A 16,142-nucleotide genomic window follows, 5' to 3' on the forward strand; every position below is an offset into this window, starting at 1 on the left:
GTTTGTTTCTTGAATTAGGTATAGGACTAGTGATGGATTATTCATTATTGACATGGGAAGATTCAATTCGCATTTAACAAATTAAATGTAGTTGCGAAATTTTGTGAAGTGTTAAGCGAATTCATCGCTAATTTATACTTCTTTCACGGCAATGTGCTATTCTGTCACCCAAAGGGAAGTCGGGAATACTAATAATCTGTTTAATTATTAGCAATTTAGCAGTTGCTGCGAAGAATGAAATTATGCAATTATTATCTTTGATTTGTTTGTAATTACGATGCTTGTATGAACTACTTCTATAATTAATGTTTCTTAGTGATAAAACGTATACGCTTTTGAGTACTTTCTTTTTCTGTAATGTAAAATAATTATAATTATAAATGAAACAAAAATTTGCACGCCGTTTAAGGTAGATTATATGAGACATTCTAACTAATAACACCTTATGTATTAACTATATTCATGCAAATAAAGAATTTGATTTAATTTAACGGAACAAATTTAAATAAATGAACGCACTATTGACTTAAAATACTTTTGTTTTACTCCGAGTAAAAATCTACCGATTTCTACCGATTTTTTGGAGCCAAAAATACCGATTTTTTATTTTACACTTTTGCAACACTGATTGTTTTTGTTATGGATGTAGGGACTGGGTACCTATTGGATTGTAGGAATTCACGGTCTTATACACAAGACAAAAGAGTAAAATAACTTGCCTATACAGGAGCACAAGACCGTGTCGAATCATTTGAAAATATACGTATTATTAATTCTAAAAACTAAATTAATACCTATGTATATGGTAAATCGTGTTTTGCAACTCCATCTCTTGTTAATATAAATTACTGAATAAACCGAATATAATAGTTGGTGTGATTGATAAATAGTTATACCCTAAAGAAATACTTTATAAACAATATACTAATTTACCAATAATTATATTGTACTCAGTGGAAGTACTATTGGTTATTGCAGCAACTATTACAATTATATTATACTTTTTGACTATTACATATTATGCAGTGCAGAATGAAGCGTTAGTATGTACAGGTGCTATGTAGCATATCGGCTTATATACTTTTTTGTTGTCGAGATTAAATAATACTAAAGAAAATATTTAGTTGATGATAAACACCAAAATGGTCAGTCTGGATGAGAATCTCATCCGTAATTTGACGATAAAATCTTCTACTCCCTTAGTATTTAGAAAATTTGTCAGTGACTGGCCTATGTGTGGCTGGAGCCAGGAAAAGTGGATATCGGTATTTGGTAACAGAGAAATACCCTTTCGTTGTTTGACAAAAAAATTTATTAGTGATGAACCATGCTGGGAGAGACGGTGCCATTTAAAGAATTTGACGTGCAAGAGTTTTTTTGACTGTTTAACTACCAGTAAGGAATGGATGTATTTTGACTACAAACATCTTCATCAGTGGCTCAATTCAGATAGTGAACTATGTAAGGTAAAATAAAATATTTTTTATCTAGTAATAATAAATAAGAATGTTACTTTAATGTAAACAAATATAGAAAAATTCAATTGTTTCATAATGAGCTTAGATATTCACTATGAATTTTTGTAGGAAATCACGTGGAAAAAGTTTGGATATCCTGATAAAGGGGCCTCCGAAACTACTCTATGGATTGGCAACAAAGGTGCTCATACTCCAGCCCATCGCGATACTTACGGCTACAACATTGTGGCACAAGTACATGGAAAGTATGTACTATGACAAATTAAAATAGTATTATAATAATAATATTCTTTATTATTACCATAGAAATTAAACTTAAAAACATGATAACTAATTAGAAATTAATTGAAATAAAATTTAAGTAACAAATACATTACATAATAATATATTGTTGTTTAGAATGTATTACCACATAGAAATACTATAAATACTGCATGGAAGAAAGAATACTGCAAAGAAACAGCAAAACACTAAAAACCATAAATTTTTAAAATTAATAAATGTACAATAGAAATAGTAAGAATTTTTGATGAAAATTTTGTTTGCGTAATAGTTTTTACCAGTAGTTTAATATATGAACAGTTCAGTCATTTGCCGGACTTAAGATTGTCTTCGTAAGTAAGAATTGTCTTACAATCGTAAATTTAATTTAAGTACCTAACCTACTTTGGTTCGGTTCTTAAATTAAATTTACGATCAAGTAACAACTTCTTTCAACACTATTAAAAAAATAAAAAAAATCCAAATGAAGGAGGCTCTAATCATCAAAAGTGTTTGTAATCAGTTATGTTTTGCTTACACTCAGATATAAAAAGATCAATATAGCAGCAACAATGGTCCCATGAGTTAAACTTTATCATTAACCAAATTGCTACAGAGACTGGTTGTTTCTTAAGAGTATTGCATAGATATATAACAAAAATTACTTTAAGAGAGACCAGGTTCTCAGTTTTATTGCTGATCCTAGCAGTGTAGCTTTTTGTGAACACCTGAATTTCTGTGTCTACTGGGCTATGTTATATTGTTTACTAGAGTTATAAATGTTATGATATCTTGTTACAAATGTAACTGACCACTTCCATTTTTTATTTTATTTCTGTGCTTATCTGCAATCAGCCCTTAGGCTATGTTGCAAGCCATACATGTCGCGCTGAAGAGGCTCCTCAACAGGAGACCCTTCATTCCTCACCATCTGTCGCCAATTCCCTGTATATCATGGCGCTTCAGTCGTTTAATGTAACTAATTCTTGTTAATGCGGTAGCTAGGACATTTGGGTGATTCTCCATTGGGTTCTGTAGTTCATACCTGTTAACTTTATCTCCTCTTTAGTAGTTTTTATGTTCATCGCTTCATGTATCTCAGTGTTCGTCACAAACCATGGTGCATTTGCTATGGTTCTTAAGATGCCATTTTGCACTCTTTGTATGATGTTTAAACTGGAGTCGCATGCACTTCCCCACAGTTGCAATCCATAAGTCCATATTGGCTTCAGAATCGTTCTGTAAATTAGGAGCTTATTGTCGATAGAAAAAGCTTCGAGTTTCGTGCCATCAGCCAGTAAATATTTCTGAACCGCATGGTTACCTCGTCTCTTTTTGCTTTGATGTGTTTTTTCCACGTCAGTCTTGTCTAGGTATATACCGAATATCGAACTGTGTCGCATTGTGGTAGGGTGACATCGCACATTTTTACCGGTTCGCAGTTTCCCTTCCTAAGCGCAAATGTTATGTGCACGGATTTTGTGGTACTGCCCTTTATTCGCCATTGCTGGAGCCATTCAGTCACTTTGTCGAGGTTATTCTGCAAAATAGCAGAAGCGATAGTTCCCTCCTGCTTGCAAGTAGCGCAGTGTCGTCGGCAAATGTAGCCGTGGTAACCCCTTGTGCTTCAGGGAGATCAGCAGTGTAGATGGTGTCAAGACAGGTTCCAGAACAGATCCTTGTGGTACTCCCGCCATTATATCATGGATATGAGATAGCTCTCCGTCTTCTCTGACCTGGAATATTCAATCTGCGAAGTATGATTCTAACAGTAGATAAAAACTATGAGGCAGAAATGTCTTAATTTTGTATAGCAGACCTTTGTGCCACACCTTATCGAATGGATACTAGGATATCAAGAAACACAGCAGAACAGTACTCCTTGTTTTCAAAGGATGATCTAATTTTTTCACACACTCTATGTACTTGTTCTATGGTTGAGTGCTGCTGTCTAAAGCCGAATTGATGTTTCGGTACGACTTGATTCTCATTGAGTATGGGTAAATATTCTACTCAGGAGGATCCTCTCAAACATCTTTGACAGCACAGGCAACAGGCTTATGGGTCTATATGATGTGACTTCCTCCGGGGGCTTTCCCTACTTGTAGACCATTGTCACTATGGACACCTTCCATAATCTAGGAAAATATTGAACTCTAAGCACACCATTGAAGAGCGTTACCAGAAAGACCAGTGCCTTTCTGGGGAGTTGTGTAATAATTTCTTTGGTGATGAGGTCAAAACCTGGGGCTTTTTTTATTTTGTAGTTGATTTATGACCCCTTTCAGCTCCTGTATCGTAACTGGCCTTGGCGGGGTGGACAATTGTAGATCATGTTGCAGAGTACATTCAACTTCATTTTCAATCTCGACATTACTACGACTCGTACTTTCATTCGGTGTGAAGATGTTTGTTAGGTGTTGTGCAAACATGTTCGCTTTTTCTAGGCTTGTCCTAGCCCATCCCGTCATTTTTCTAATAGGACATTTGAATTGTTGTAGTCTTACCATTGCCTTAGTGAATTTCCATGGTGAATAAATAGTCTGTTGATTTTGTGGCCTTCAGGCTTTCCAGATTATTTTGTAGCATTATTCACATTGTCTATTAGGATTTTCAGTTCTTTAATAGCTTTGTTAAGTGCTGTCTAGTTTGATGCCATATTCGACGTAACCTTCTTTTTTCTAATATTTTGTATTTGACTTCAAGAGGTATATTTCCAATCAATTGACAATTTTTAGTTGCAATGGATGTGTTAAGCCAACAAACGCTTTGGATGAGGTTAGTAACATATTGATTCGCTTCATCTATCTCGTCAGGCGTCTTCAACGATACTTTCAGTTCGATGTTTTCTTCAATATAATCTTTGAAGCTCTCCCAATCAGTGAGGTTGTTGAAAGGTGTTCAGGCTTAACAAAATGAATCATCGTTGAATCATGTTAGTAAACAGTTAGGAAAACAGGCGTGTGGTCAGAATTACTGTCTAGGCGGGACTCAGCCTTGAGGTAAATTCTCGAGAGACCCTTGACTATGAAAAAGTCCAATAAGTCTAGTCTTTTGTTTGGATCCGCAGGCCAATATGTAGGTTCTGCAGACGAAATAGCGTTGAGTTTGTTTTCTTCTAGGCTTAGCTTTAGTTGCCTACCCCTAGTTGTTGTTAGTATTGAGCCCCAGTAAATGTTTTTGGCGTTCCAATCTCCACCAGCCACAAATTTTTTCCCCAGTGTAGCGAAGTAATTTGTAAAGTTTGTTGCGCTTATTGTATGTCTGGGTATACTGCTGACAAATTCTGTTGCCCACAGCGAGTTCCGATTGCAATTGTGGTAGCTTGGATGTGGTTTGTCCTAAATTCTGGTAGCACTTGGTGTTTTATTGACTTTCGTATCACAACGGCTGTTCCCGCATCACCAGTTCCGTCAGGATGATTAGTCACATAGGTATTGCATCCTTTGTTGTTGATCTTACTTTTAGCTGTGCAATGAGCTTCAGAGACAAGTACAATATCAAGCTGGTTGTTATACATCAACAGTTCTAATTCATTCACTGCTCTTCACTGCTGCGTTGTTGGCGCCTGGTGCGATATTGACAAAGAATGTGGACGTTGGTTTTTTGTCTGGTCCAAACTTAGAGTTTATAATTTCACCATGAACTTTGTTTCCCGTCTTTTCGACTTCTTCTATGATTGCGCTATGTGGGGTTGTATGGTGCAGATTTTTTATGACTACTCTGTAGCAGCGCTGGTCTTTTAAGTTGAAGGTATGCTCTATGAGGCTTTTGCTTCGAACTAGGGTGATGACGTTTTTATATATTTCCGTGTCCTTGCAGACTACTCTCAGCTGGTTTCTGTTGACAAGCTTTATTGTAAAACAGTCTTTGTCTACTGTGGACTCCAGCAATTCTACAAGTTTATTGACCTCTTCAACTCCATACAGTATTATCGGTGGTGGCTTACTGGGTCGTTTTCCCATTGGCTCCTTCACGGGTTCTTTGGGATCAAGAGTTAGATCGCTAAAACTATTACTAGTTGTGATTTTTTCTGGTGAGGTACTGTAGTTTTTGTCTTTTTCGCTTTTGCTTCTTGGCTCCTGGAACCCTTTGCCAGTTTGGCGGTTTTGGTACAGACATATCAAGATTACTGTCTTGTTATGTTGTGGTAGTTTCTAGCTCGGAAATGTTTCCCAGTGACGAACTTCTAGTTCTTGTGAACAGACTAGGATGGAAGGCCTGTTGGATATATCGTTTTCCAGTAGCATTCACTGAAGCAGGAGCCTGGTTACCCACTCCTGCATAGTCTTCGGTAACATATTTCACACCATAGGGCCCGGGTACCTCATGGCGCCGGGTTGGCCGGATCGCATGACAAATCACATTCTCCTTTTTCTATTATTCCATAAAAGAGAGAGTGGCAGAATAGCAGCAAGTGTTCCCCATGTATCTGCATTCGGTCTTTTTGAGGTTATTTAGTTACTCATGGTCTCCGATGACCAGTTTGATGGGTTAATTGATCGCCGCTCATGTCTCGGCGTTGACGAATTTTTATGACCAGCCTGTTTAGATGTTCTACAGTAGGTTTCGTCATTCTCGGCTAACCCTCCTCTTTCTCATCCAGGTTTGGGACCGGCAAAGGCAGAGTTACTTCCGTATATAAATGTTTTTTATAATAATTATATTTTAAAATCATATTATTATATAACATATTTTCGATTTATAAAACAATATAGTTTGGTTTTCAAATTTTATAATATCATAACTATTGTTAATTTCAGGAAGCGATGGATTCTGTTTCCACCTGAAACTTGTGGTCTCAAACCAACACGGGTGCCATATGAAGAGTCCAGTGTTTATAGTGAATTAAATTTCTACTGTCCTAGTAATTTAGACGTTTTTAAAGGTACTATTTCCCATATCATAAAAAAAAGTATTCTAGATAATAATAATAATATCTTTTAGAGTTGTTTACTCCTTTATATAGTCATACTGTAATCATGGGGGATTTTAATACGTGCCTTCTAAAATTCGACGGGAGATCTTCACGTCTACGCTCCGTCATTAATTCTGCCAATATGCACATCCTCCCCCTTCAAGCCACTCACTCCTTTCCTAACTGTGTTCCATCTCTTCTTGACCTTATTCTTGTCTCCTCACCTGACCACGTTGAAAAACATGGCCAGTGTTCTGCGGATGCATTCTCATACCATGATCTTATTTTTGTTTCTTATAAAATAAAACCCCCTAAAGCTAGGTCGAGTATCCTCCTGCAACGCAATTTTAGTGGTATGGACATGAACAGACTATGCGAAGATGCTGCTAAAATTGACTGGTCTTCAGTACTTGGTGCGTCTAGTGTGGATGATAAAATTGCCATTTTTAACTCCCTACTTACCCATCTTTTTGATACTCACGCCCCGGTACGTCCCGTGCGTGTTAGGCATCTTCCAGCTCCATGGCTTACAGCTGATATTAAAGCTCTGCAAGACCAGAAAAACAGGGCCAAAGCGAAATACAAGTCCAATACAAGTTCATCTAATTGGGAAAGGTATAAGATAGCTCGTAATCGCTGCAATAGGGCATGTAGAGACGCACAACGACGCCATATTCATAAATCTGTACTCGAAGAAACAGACCCTGCTAAGGTATGGAAATTTTTAAAATCGCTTGGGGTTGGCAAAATCAAAGAGACTGTACCTTTTAATTCTTTCGACCTCAATGGTCTTAATAATCATTTCACAAATTCGTGTACTATCGATGGTACCACCAAGTCAAACACTATTGCACACCTTTCAGCCATACAAACTCCATTTGAATTTTCTCCCTTTAATTTCTATCAATTATCCGAGTGTGATGTTAAAGAGAACGTACTAGCAGTTTGTTCTAGCGCAGTGGGCTGTGACTCCGTTAGTCGTAAAATGATTATCCCTATCATTGATCACATCATTCCTATCATAACACACATATTTAACGAATCTCTCTCTTCCAGTACTTTTCCTTCCTGCTGGAAAGACGCTCTAGTAATTCCTTTACCCAAAAAACCTAATCCATCTGAGTTTTCCGAATTTCGCCCCATCTCCATCCTACCTTTCTTGTCCAAGGTTTTAGAGCGTCTTGTACATCAACAGCTAACATCATTCCTTTCCTCGAACAACCTCTTAAATCCTTTCCAATCCGGCTTTCGGAGGGGTCACAGCACGGTTACTGCTCTTGTCAAAATTACTGATGACATTAGACATGCTATGGATAACCGAAGTCTTACAGTGTTGGCATTACTTGACTTCAGTAATGCCTTCAACACTGTGGATTTCGATATTTTGCTTTCTGTCTTGCGTTCCTTTAATATATCTCCACCGGTTATTGATTGGTTTCACAGTTACTTGTATGGGCGCCGGCAACGGTTGCGAGTTCAAGATACTTTCTCTGACTGGGCTAACGTCGTTGCCGGCGTACCGCAAGGTGGCGTGTTGTCTCCTCTCTTATTTTCTTTATTTATTAATTCAATCAGCAAAAACATTTCTTCTCTCTACCACCTGTATGCGGACGATCTTCAAATTTATACCCATTCTAAGTTGGCTGACTTACCCTCAGGTATCAATCAACTCAATAATGACTTAAATAACATTTATAAATGGAGCAACTCGTTCGGGTTAAAAGTCAATCCTTCAAAGTCCCAGGTCATTATCGTGGGTAGTCCAAAGCTGATTAGTTGTATAGACTGGTCACTTATACCACCTTTAGTATTTAACAATACAACTCTGAACTACAGCAAGAATGTTAAGAATTTGGGAGTAACGCTAGATCAGTTTCTCTCCTGGTCACCTCAATTAACTGAACTTAGTAGAAAGATATTTGCAGCCGTCGGGTCACTTCGTCGTCTTCAGTTCTTTCTTCCTTTGCCTACTAAAATTGCACTAGCCCAATCACTCCTTTTGCCGATTCTTGACTATGCAGATGCATGCTTCTTAGATCTTACAGAGGAGCAACTGAATAAGCTTGAGCGACTCCAGAATCTTTGTATAAGGTTCGTATTTGGCCTTCGCAAATACGACCACGTCTCCGATTTCCGTAAGAAACTCAAGTGGCTCCCGATTCGTTTTCGCAGGAATACTCATGTACTTTCCCTACTTTACTGTGTACTTTTCAATCCTGATGCCCCTCAATATCTTAAAGAACGGTTCACGTATCTTTGCAATTCCCATGAACGTTCCCTTAGATCTGATTCCAATTTACTTCTAAAAGTTCCTTCCCATAAATCCTCCTTCTATTCTAATTCCTTCACTGCTAAAGCTGTCCGCCTTTGGAATTCTCTTCCGCTTTCAATAAGACGTGCTTCTACTCCAGCCTGTTTTAAGCAACGTCTAAAGAAGTACTATATGTCGCGTAACATACAATAATATTCAGAATTTTAACATGCATATTTTATATTATCAATATATATTTTACAATTATACACGTATATTAATACTATTTTGATTATTTATGTATGGATATTTGTACTTGTATGTGTATGTCTATGAATTAAGGAATCTATTATACACTATTTTTTTTTTCTATTCATCCTTATGGATATTGTACACTTCCTATCCGTCACTACTATATCATGTCCTGTGCCCAAAGGTTATCTGGAAGAAATCGCTCTTCAGCGATAAGATCGCCTTTGTACATCTTTTTGTTGTAATTACTACTGTTTGTTTATATTTTGGTGTACAATAAAGTATATTATTATTATTATAATAATATTCTAATAAGCAAGCCGACTGACGGCGGGATAACCATCCAACTGCTGGCTTTGAAATAGACAGGCCGAAAACGGGCACCAGCGTCTTCGGTGCGACAAAGCCAGCCCTGCGGTCATCAACCCGCCTGCGCAGCGTGGTGACTATGGGCAAAACACATGAGGTTACGCCATTTTTGGCGTGAACTTGTGGAGTCCTATGTCCAGTAGTGGACTGCGAAAGGCTGCTGTGATGATGTGATGTGATGAATAAGCAAGTAGGTACCTAAACTAGGAGTTGTCTGAAAGAGAACACTATTAGTGATAAGATCTCCTTTGCAATTTTTAAGTTAGAATATTTTTATTATCCTTAATGTAATTTTAAATGTGCAGTAAAGTATTAAATAAATTAATACAAATAATCTCTTGATTACTTTCAGGTCTAACAGGTGGTCGTATGGTTGAATTATCGGCAGGTGATGCTCTACTTGTGCCAAGGGGCTGGTGGCATTATGTACAAAATATTGATAACTTAAATATTACTTTGAACACCTGGTTGCCACATGTAAATATTTGTTTCATATTTCTTATTAACTATATTTTCATAGAAAATTATTGTATAATACTTATAATAAATTAATTGATTAAATTTGAAATTAATTAAATTGGAAACATTTCTGAATAATCTATAATATAAAAATGAATCGCTGAATGTGTTGCTAAGCGCAAAACTCGAGAACGGTTGGACCGATTTCGCTAATTCTTTTTTTAAAATATTCCTTGAAGTACGAGGATGGTTCTTACGGAGAGAAAAATTCTAAAAAAAAAAAAATTTAAATTTCCTGAATAAGTCTAAAAACAACACTTTTCTATACTCCCATACAAAAGATTTGTGATAATACTTAAAAGTTAATTTGAACTTTAATACCATACGATAAAGTTTGTGTTAGGCGATACGAAGTTCGCCGGGTCAGCTAGTCTATAATATAAAAATGAGTCGCTGAATGTGTTGCTAAGCGCAAAACTCGAGAACGGTTGGACCGATTTCGCTAATTCTTTTTTAAAAATATTCCTTGAAGTACGAGGATGGTTCTTACGGAGAGAAAAATTCTAAAAAAAAAAAAAAAATTTTAAATTTCCTGAAAAAGTCTAAAAACAACACTTTCCTATACTCCCATACAAAAGATTTGTGATAATACTTAAAAGTCAATTTGAACTTTAATACCATACGATAAAGTTTGTGTTAGGCGATACGAAGTTCGCCGGGTCAGCTAGTTTGTATTATAATCCAGTTGTCAGTTAATTATTTATTTGATTTTTTATAAAGGAGAAAGACAATTCAACTCGGGTATCAGAAGCTCTAATTAAGATACTAGTAGCTCAGATATGCAAGGATCTACCACAGGAAACTGCTAGACTGCTGGTCAATCCCAATGAGGTGAGTAACTGCCCATATCATAGAAAGAAATCTGACCATAAATATCGGGGTCAATATTTATAACATGATTTTATATTTTTACCATTTTAAATTTTGATATAAATATTACTCATAATGGGCATTCTAGTAAATATGACTAAGAAAATACTTGTATTTGTATAAATGACATAATCTTTTTATACACATTATTTATATGAATGTTCTAGAATTGTATTAAATAGTTTGTTAATCATAATAGATTATTGAAGCGTCATTTATTAGTTCCGTAATGAAACTGTGGTACGCGTCGTAATGTCTGTAATCCTATTATTCATATTCATTGAGTCATTTCTAGAGTCAGGGTCGTGCTAATAATATTTATGATGTTACTCTACCTGGGAATTGTTATGACCGATTAACATTGCCAAAATAACTATCTGTTTGGCAGACAATGCTAAGACATTTTTATTTGCAATAATATTATATATAGATTTGAAAGTTTTTATTTTGTTACATGTACCTTTATTGCAGTTGATTTATGTTTTTATAAATTTTGTTTTGCCCGTTATAAGGTAATTTAAATATTAGATACATATGCTATTTTTATTCGTAATGCTGAAAATACTTTAAGACGTGATTATATGTCACTTTAGGATTACATTACTCACAAGGAAAGGGGCATGAGGTGGGAAATTGACTTTGTGATGAGTCTTTTACATAGATATAGTACTCCAGTAGGATTGTTTACCCTATTTTAATATTAGCTTTTTGCTGTCTGGTTACGACAGAAAAGAAAATAGCTATCCTATATATATATATATATTTATAAATATATATATATATTTATAAATATATATATATATATAAATATATATATCTTTCCGGACCTTGGAACTGAAAAAGTCAACCGATGGCGGGATAACCATCCGACTGCTGGGTGTGAAGTACAGGGCCTGATTAACCCCTAGGCTAATTAGGCTGCAGCCTAGGGCGCGAGGATCAGGGGGGGGGGGGGGGGTGTTGAAATCATCTCTTCGCATGCACTAATCTAGCATCATTGCATCTAATACCCTACCGTACTTATTTCAACTAGACCGAGACAAAACACTAAAATGCGCTTGAGAGTCCCTGATTTTAACAATAAATTTTGAAATTTTAAAAAGCGCGCGTAAAACAAACTGACTTGTTACTTAAATCGGGCGGTGGGTGAGCTGGCAAAAAGTGCCTAGTGCGAGTTTTGTTTAGTCCGCCTCGCAATAACGGGCGTAAATGTAAATTTTAAGTACATTTTGTATGGGAAATTCGGAATTTAAACTGTGTAACCTAGTTTTCAAATTTGCCGCTAGATGACTCTGTATCTCTCTATATTCTACTCTAAACTCTGTATTCTATTCTTTATCGTCTAGGTTGCACTAAATTATTCATGTATATGCGCGTTTCTGTGAGGCGATTAAACAAAAGTCGCACTAGGCATTCAGCACAGCTTGCCGCACGCAATGAAACACATCTGAGATGTGCGGTGACTCCCCGGTGTGGTTAATAGTTAGTATACTTTGCCGTGTTTCATTCATTTGTCTTATCTAAAATATGTTTAAAAATGTTTTAGAAAGAGCTTGTTAATGGCGAAAATGTGGAGAGAAGCTGGTTAGTATACTCAGAATCCACAGGTCACGTGTTTTGTGGTTCTTACAAATTATAATAATAATATTATTTAAGATTATTAGATTAACTTAATAACTGATCATGACAATTCTCCGGATCATCATCTATTAATAATATTACTACGGGTAATAGAAACAATTAAGTTTTTAGCTTCTCGTGGGCTTCCATTTCACGGTGGAAATGAAATTATTGGATCTACACTAAACAGAAATTTTCTTGGCTGTATTGAGCTTATATCTAAATTTGATCCTTTCATGGCTGAACACTTGGTGAGATTTGGACAAAAAGGCAGAGGTTCTCCATCGTACTTGTTATCCACTATAATCGATGAATTTATGTTACTTCTCGCTGCCAAATTTCAACTTCCAATTATAGGAGAAATAAAAAAAGTAAATATTATTCGATTAGCATTGATTCTAACTCCAGATATTTCACACACCGATCAGTTGACATTTATATATATTCGTTATATTGAGCCTGACGGAGAACCTTTCGAACGTTTTGTCACATTTTTACCCAATTGCGGTCATAAATGTGAAGACATGGAGAAGGCTGTTGTTGCGAAAATTGATAAAACTTTGGAACTTGATATTAAAGACTCTCGTGGCCAAAGTTATGATAATGTTAGCAATATGTCTGGTCAATACAAAGGTCTTCAGTCAAGAATTAAAGCTGTAAATCCATTGGCTACTTTTGTTCCTTGTGCAGTCCATTCCTTCAACTCGTGGAATCGGCTACCAAATTGGATGAAAAATAGACGGTAAACTAAAAATTTTATCGAAAACTCGATGGAGTGAGCGAGCACATACAAGCAAAGTCTTATACAGTTCATACAAATAACAATTTTCGAAGATGAAAATCAAAGTAAAGAGATCGAAATAGAAGCAAAATAAATATTTGAAAAAATTTAAAACTCTAAAAATTACAATAATGTTGTGCTTTTGGAGTTCGTTGCTCGTAAAGCTACAAATCGTTAGTGCACAGCTATAAGCAAGTTCTGTTGATTTATCTAACGTTGTTACTCTTTATGAGACATTACATGCTTATCTTGATACGTTGCGTGACGAAAAAGAGTTCGAAAATTTTGAATCGGAGGCAATCAAGAGATGCGAACACACCTGGCGGGGCGCGTCCTTATAATTAGCCTAGGGCGGTCAAAATTCTTGATCAGTCGCTGGTGTGCTGGTGCTGAGTACACAGGCCAAAGATGGATAGTAGCGTCTTCGGTGTGTCAAAGCTAGTCCTGCGGTCAGCAACCCGCGTGGTGACAATGGGCAAAACACACGAGTTCAAGCATTGTTGGCACGCAATTGTGGAGACTTATGTCCAGCTGTGGACTGCGATAGGCTGAAATGAATATTAGCGTTAAATTAGTTAACAGTATTAGAGTAAAACGGTTTTAATATTTTTAACACAATACATACTCATAAAAGAAATTTTCGACTGCCCCTTCAATAGCAAAATCGTCTAACAGGTAACAAATCCGAATAATACATTGCCATTCTGGGTTCAAATCGCATATTTGGTTAGAGTGTACTAAAAAAAAACATTTTTAAGTACATTTTTTAATTTTATATTTGGAGCTATACAAATATTAGTTTTTTTATTGTATACAATTAACTATTTCTTTTTCGAAATGAAGAACAACTATTCGAATTTCTGTTTGTTGTTGAAGACCTAGTAGTTTAAAAAATATAATTTTTTCCTTGTAATAGAGATAAGTTAAGAGTTAATAAATATGATCATAAACACGCTGAACAATAAAATTTTGTAATTAAGCTTTTCGTTCGCCAGATCATTTACTTGTCAGCATTTATTTTTTTACTAAGGTATTGTATTTAAAATACATTGTACAGAACTACAGATACATAATTAAAATAACTAAATTACACAATCTTACACATACAGCTTAAAAAATAATAACAAATTGAATAATATATTGTCAGTACTTCCAGTTGGAGAAAGTCGTTTAAGCGGCGGTCCTAGCGGCCGTGTATTCACGATTACGTATATTTGGTCTAAATAAAGAATTTATTATTATTATTAATTAAGACTAAGATATGGTTTGATAAGATGGCTTTGGACAAACTCATGAAAATTTCATTTGTATGCACTTAATATATTTCGCCTTATGGCCGAAAAGTGGTGCTATAATTGTTAATTCATTATTTAATATTATGAAACTTATAAAATCGATTTCTTTAGAAAAGTAATTTTATGATCTAGAACGAAGCTGAGATAATCGAAAAGTGTCGAAAGCCGGTTTCAAAAATAAAGAATTAAACAGCAGATTTATATAAAGTTGATATTGGTTGTTGATGTTGCTCGTGTTTGCAAATAACAGCTTTAACAATACTTCGCATTCATAGGATACATTTTCATATTGTTCTTTGATAATATTAATGCGATGTTAACATATATTACGATGTTGATGGTAATAGATACCTACTGTGTAGAAAGCTCTAAAAAAAGTAAAAAAGTTTACTGATATGTGATAGAAATTCCTTCATATCTAATAATGTATTATTTTATGATATTTAACTAAAAATGTTTTTTAACAGGATGATATATCGGACACGCCTCTGGCAGTATTATTTCTGCAACTGGAAACAGTGGTAAATACGTATTTGGATAAGAAGCGAAAATCCCGCCGATTGAAACGTCAGCGGACGCACGATGACTCTCATGACTCCAATGTAGAAGAGGCAGATCTCAAACATTTATTAGATAATCATAGTAATAACATTGAAATCGTTCCCGCTATAACGAACGATGATCTCATCGAAATAATAAAAGATAATTTAAAGGAATACGCCGGTGATGATAGAGCGCATGACGAGGATGAGGTAGAGGGCGCCACAAGCAGTCTTTGTTTAACAAAGGCTGTTATAAATGCGTTCAGTCAAAGCAACGTTATTGATCTCGTTAAGCAAAACCTATTTGTGAAGTTAAGTTAAAATTGATTGTTTTTAATTGGAAAATAAAATTGCAATGCAATATAATTTAATCTTGCAATACTGATTTTATTGTTATAAATTTAGTGCTTTTAGTTTTAGTTTTTAGTGCATTAATATATAAAAATATATTAAAATTAATAAAGAATACGATTGAAAAATTACTATTTATGTTGACTATGATAGTTTAGTATGTTTAATTACATTTACTTTAATCTGTATAAAGTATTGTCTTTTAATATAATTTGTGATACTATTGTTCGTGTGGTGTCGGCCGAGTAGAATAGCACCACCCACTTTCTTTCTGTGGTGGTCTTAAAGGCGACCGAGGGATAAACCTGGCTCAAAATCATCAGGGTCCTGGAGAAGGAGAACTTCTTTTGAAACCCGGAATGGGGTCTCCGTCAAGCATTCGTGGTATAGCTCTAAAATGCGAAAGACTCCTGCAGCCGAACTGGCTCCACACGTATCGACTCGTCGTTCCTGTGTGCCTAGCCAGTGAGGTCGAGAGGGTGGCGCAGAGCTTAGGCAACTCTGCGTTTTCCTGAAAAGTGTCCTAGGCGACACAGTGTCTGTCTGACACCTTCTAAATCGTCTGCAATAGACGGACTAAGGCTAATGAAGGAAGATTTTGCCTTAGAGAAATCTTGAACTTTTCTAGTGGTATT

General features: G+C 35.7%; 1 protein-coding gene across 1 annotated transcript; it reads left to right on the forward strand.

The window, feature by feature from the left end:
- The first annotated feature begins 990 nt into the window (after window positions 1-990).
- On the forward strand, window positions 991-15,699 carry LOC123662537 (HSPB1-associated protein 1). Its single transcript, XM_045597381.1, has 6 exons — window positions 991-1,466; window positions 1,587-1,723; window positions 6,503-6,627; window positions 9,882-10,006; window positions 10,769-10,879; window positions 15,082-15,699. The coding sequence occupies exons 1-6, from the start codon at window positions 1,128-1,130 to the stop codon at window positions 15,475-15,477; spliced, it is 1,233 nt and encodes a 410-aa protein (XP_045453337.1). The 5' UTR covers window positions 991-1,127; the 3' UTR covers window positions 15,478-15,699.
- Window positions 15,700-16,142: the final 443 nt, after the last annotated feature.

Source organism: Melitaea cinxia, chromosome 18, assembly GCF_905220565.1.
Source record: "Melitaea cinxia chromosome 18, ilMelCinx1.1, whole genome shotgun sequence".
Lineage (NCBI taxonomy): Eukaryota > Metazoa > Arthropoda > Insecta > Lepidoptera > Nymphalidae > Melitaea > Melitaea cinxia.

Excerpts from the sequence above, each read along its gene's own strand:
- LOC123662537 (XM_045597381.1), top strand. The coding sequence starts at position 1,128 with ATGATAAACACCAAAATGGTCAGTCTGGATGAGAATCTCATCCGTAAT. Across the intron at positions 10,007-10,768 it reads TGAACACCTGGTTGCCACAT|GAGAAAGACAATTCAACTCG; the intron begins GTAAATATTTGT and ends TTTTTTATAAAG. Across the intron at positions 10,880-15,081 it reads TGCTGGTCAATCCCAATGAG|GATGATATATCGGACACGCC; the intron begins GTGAGTAACTGC and ends GTTTTTTAACAG.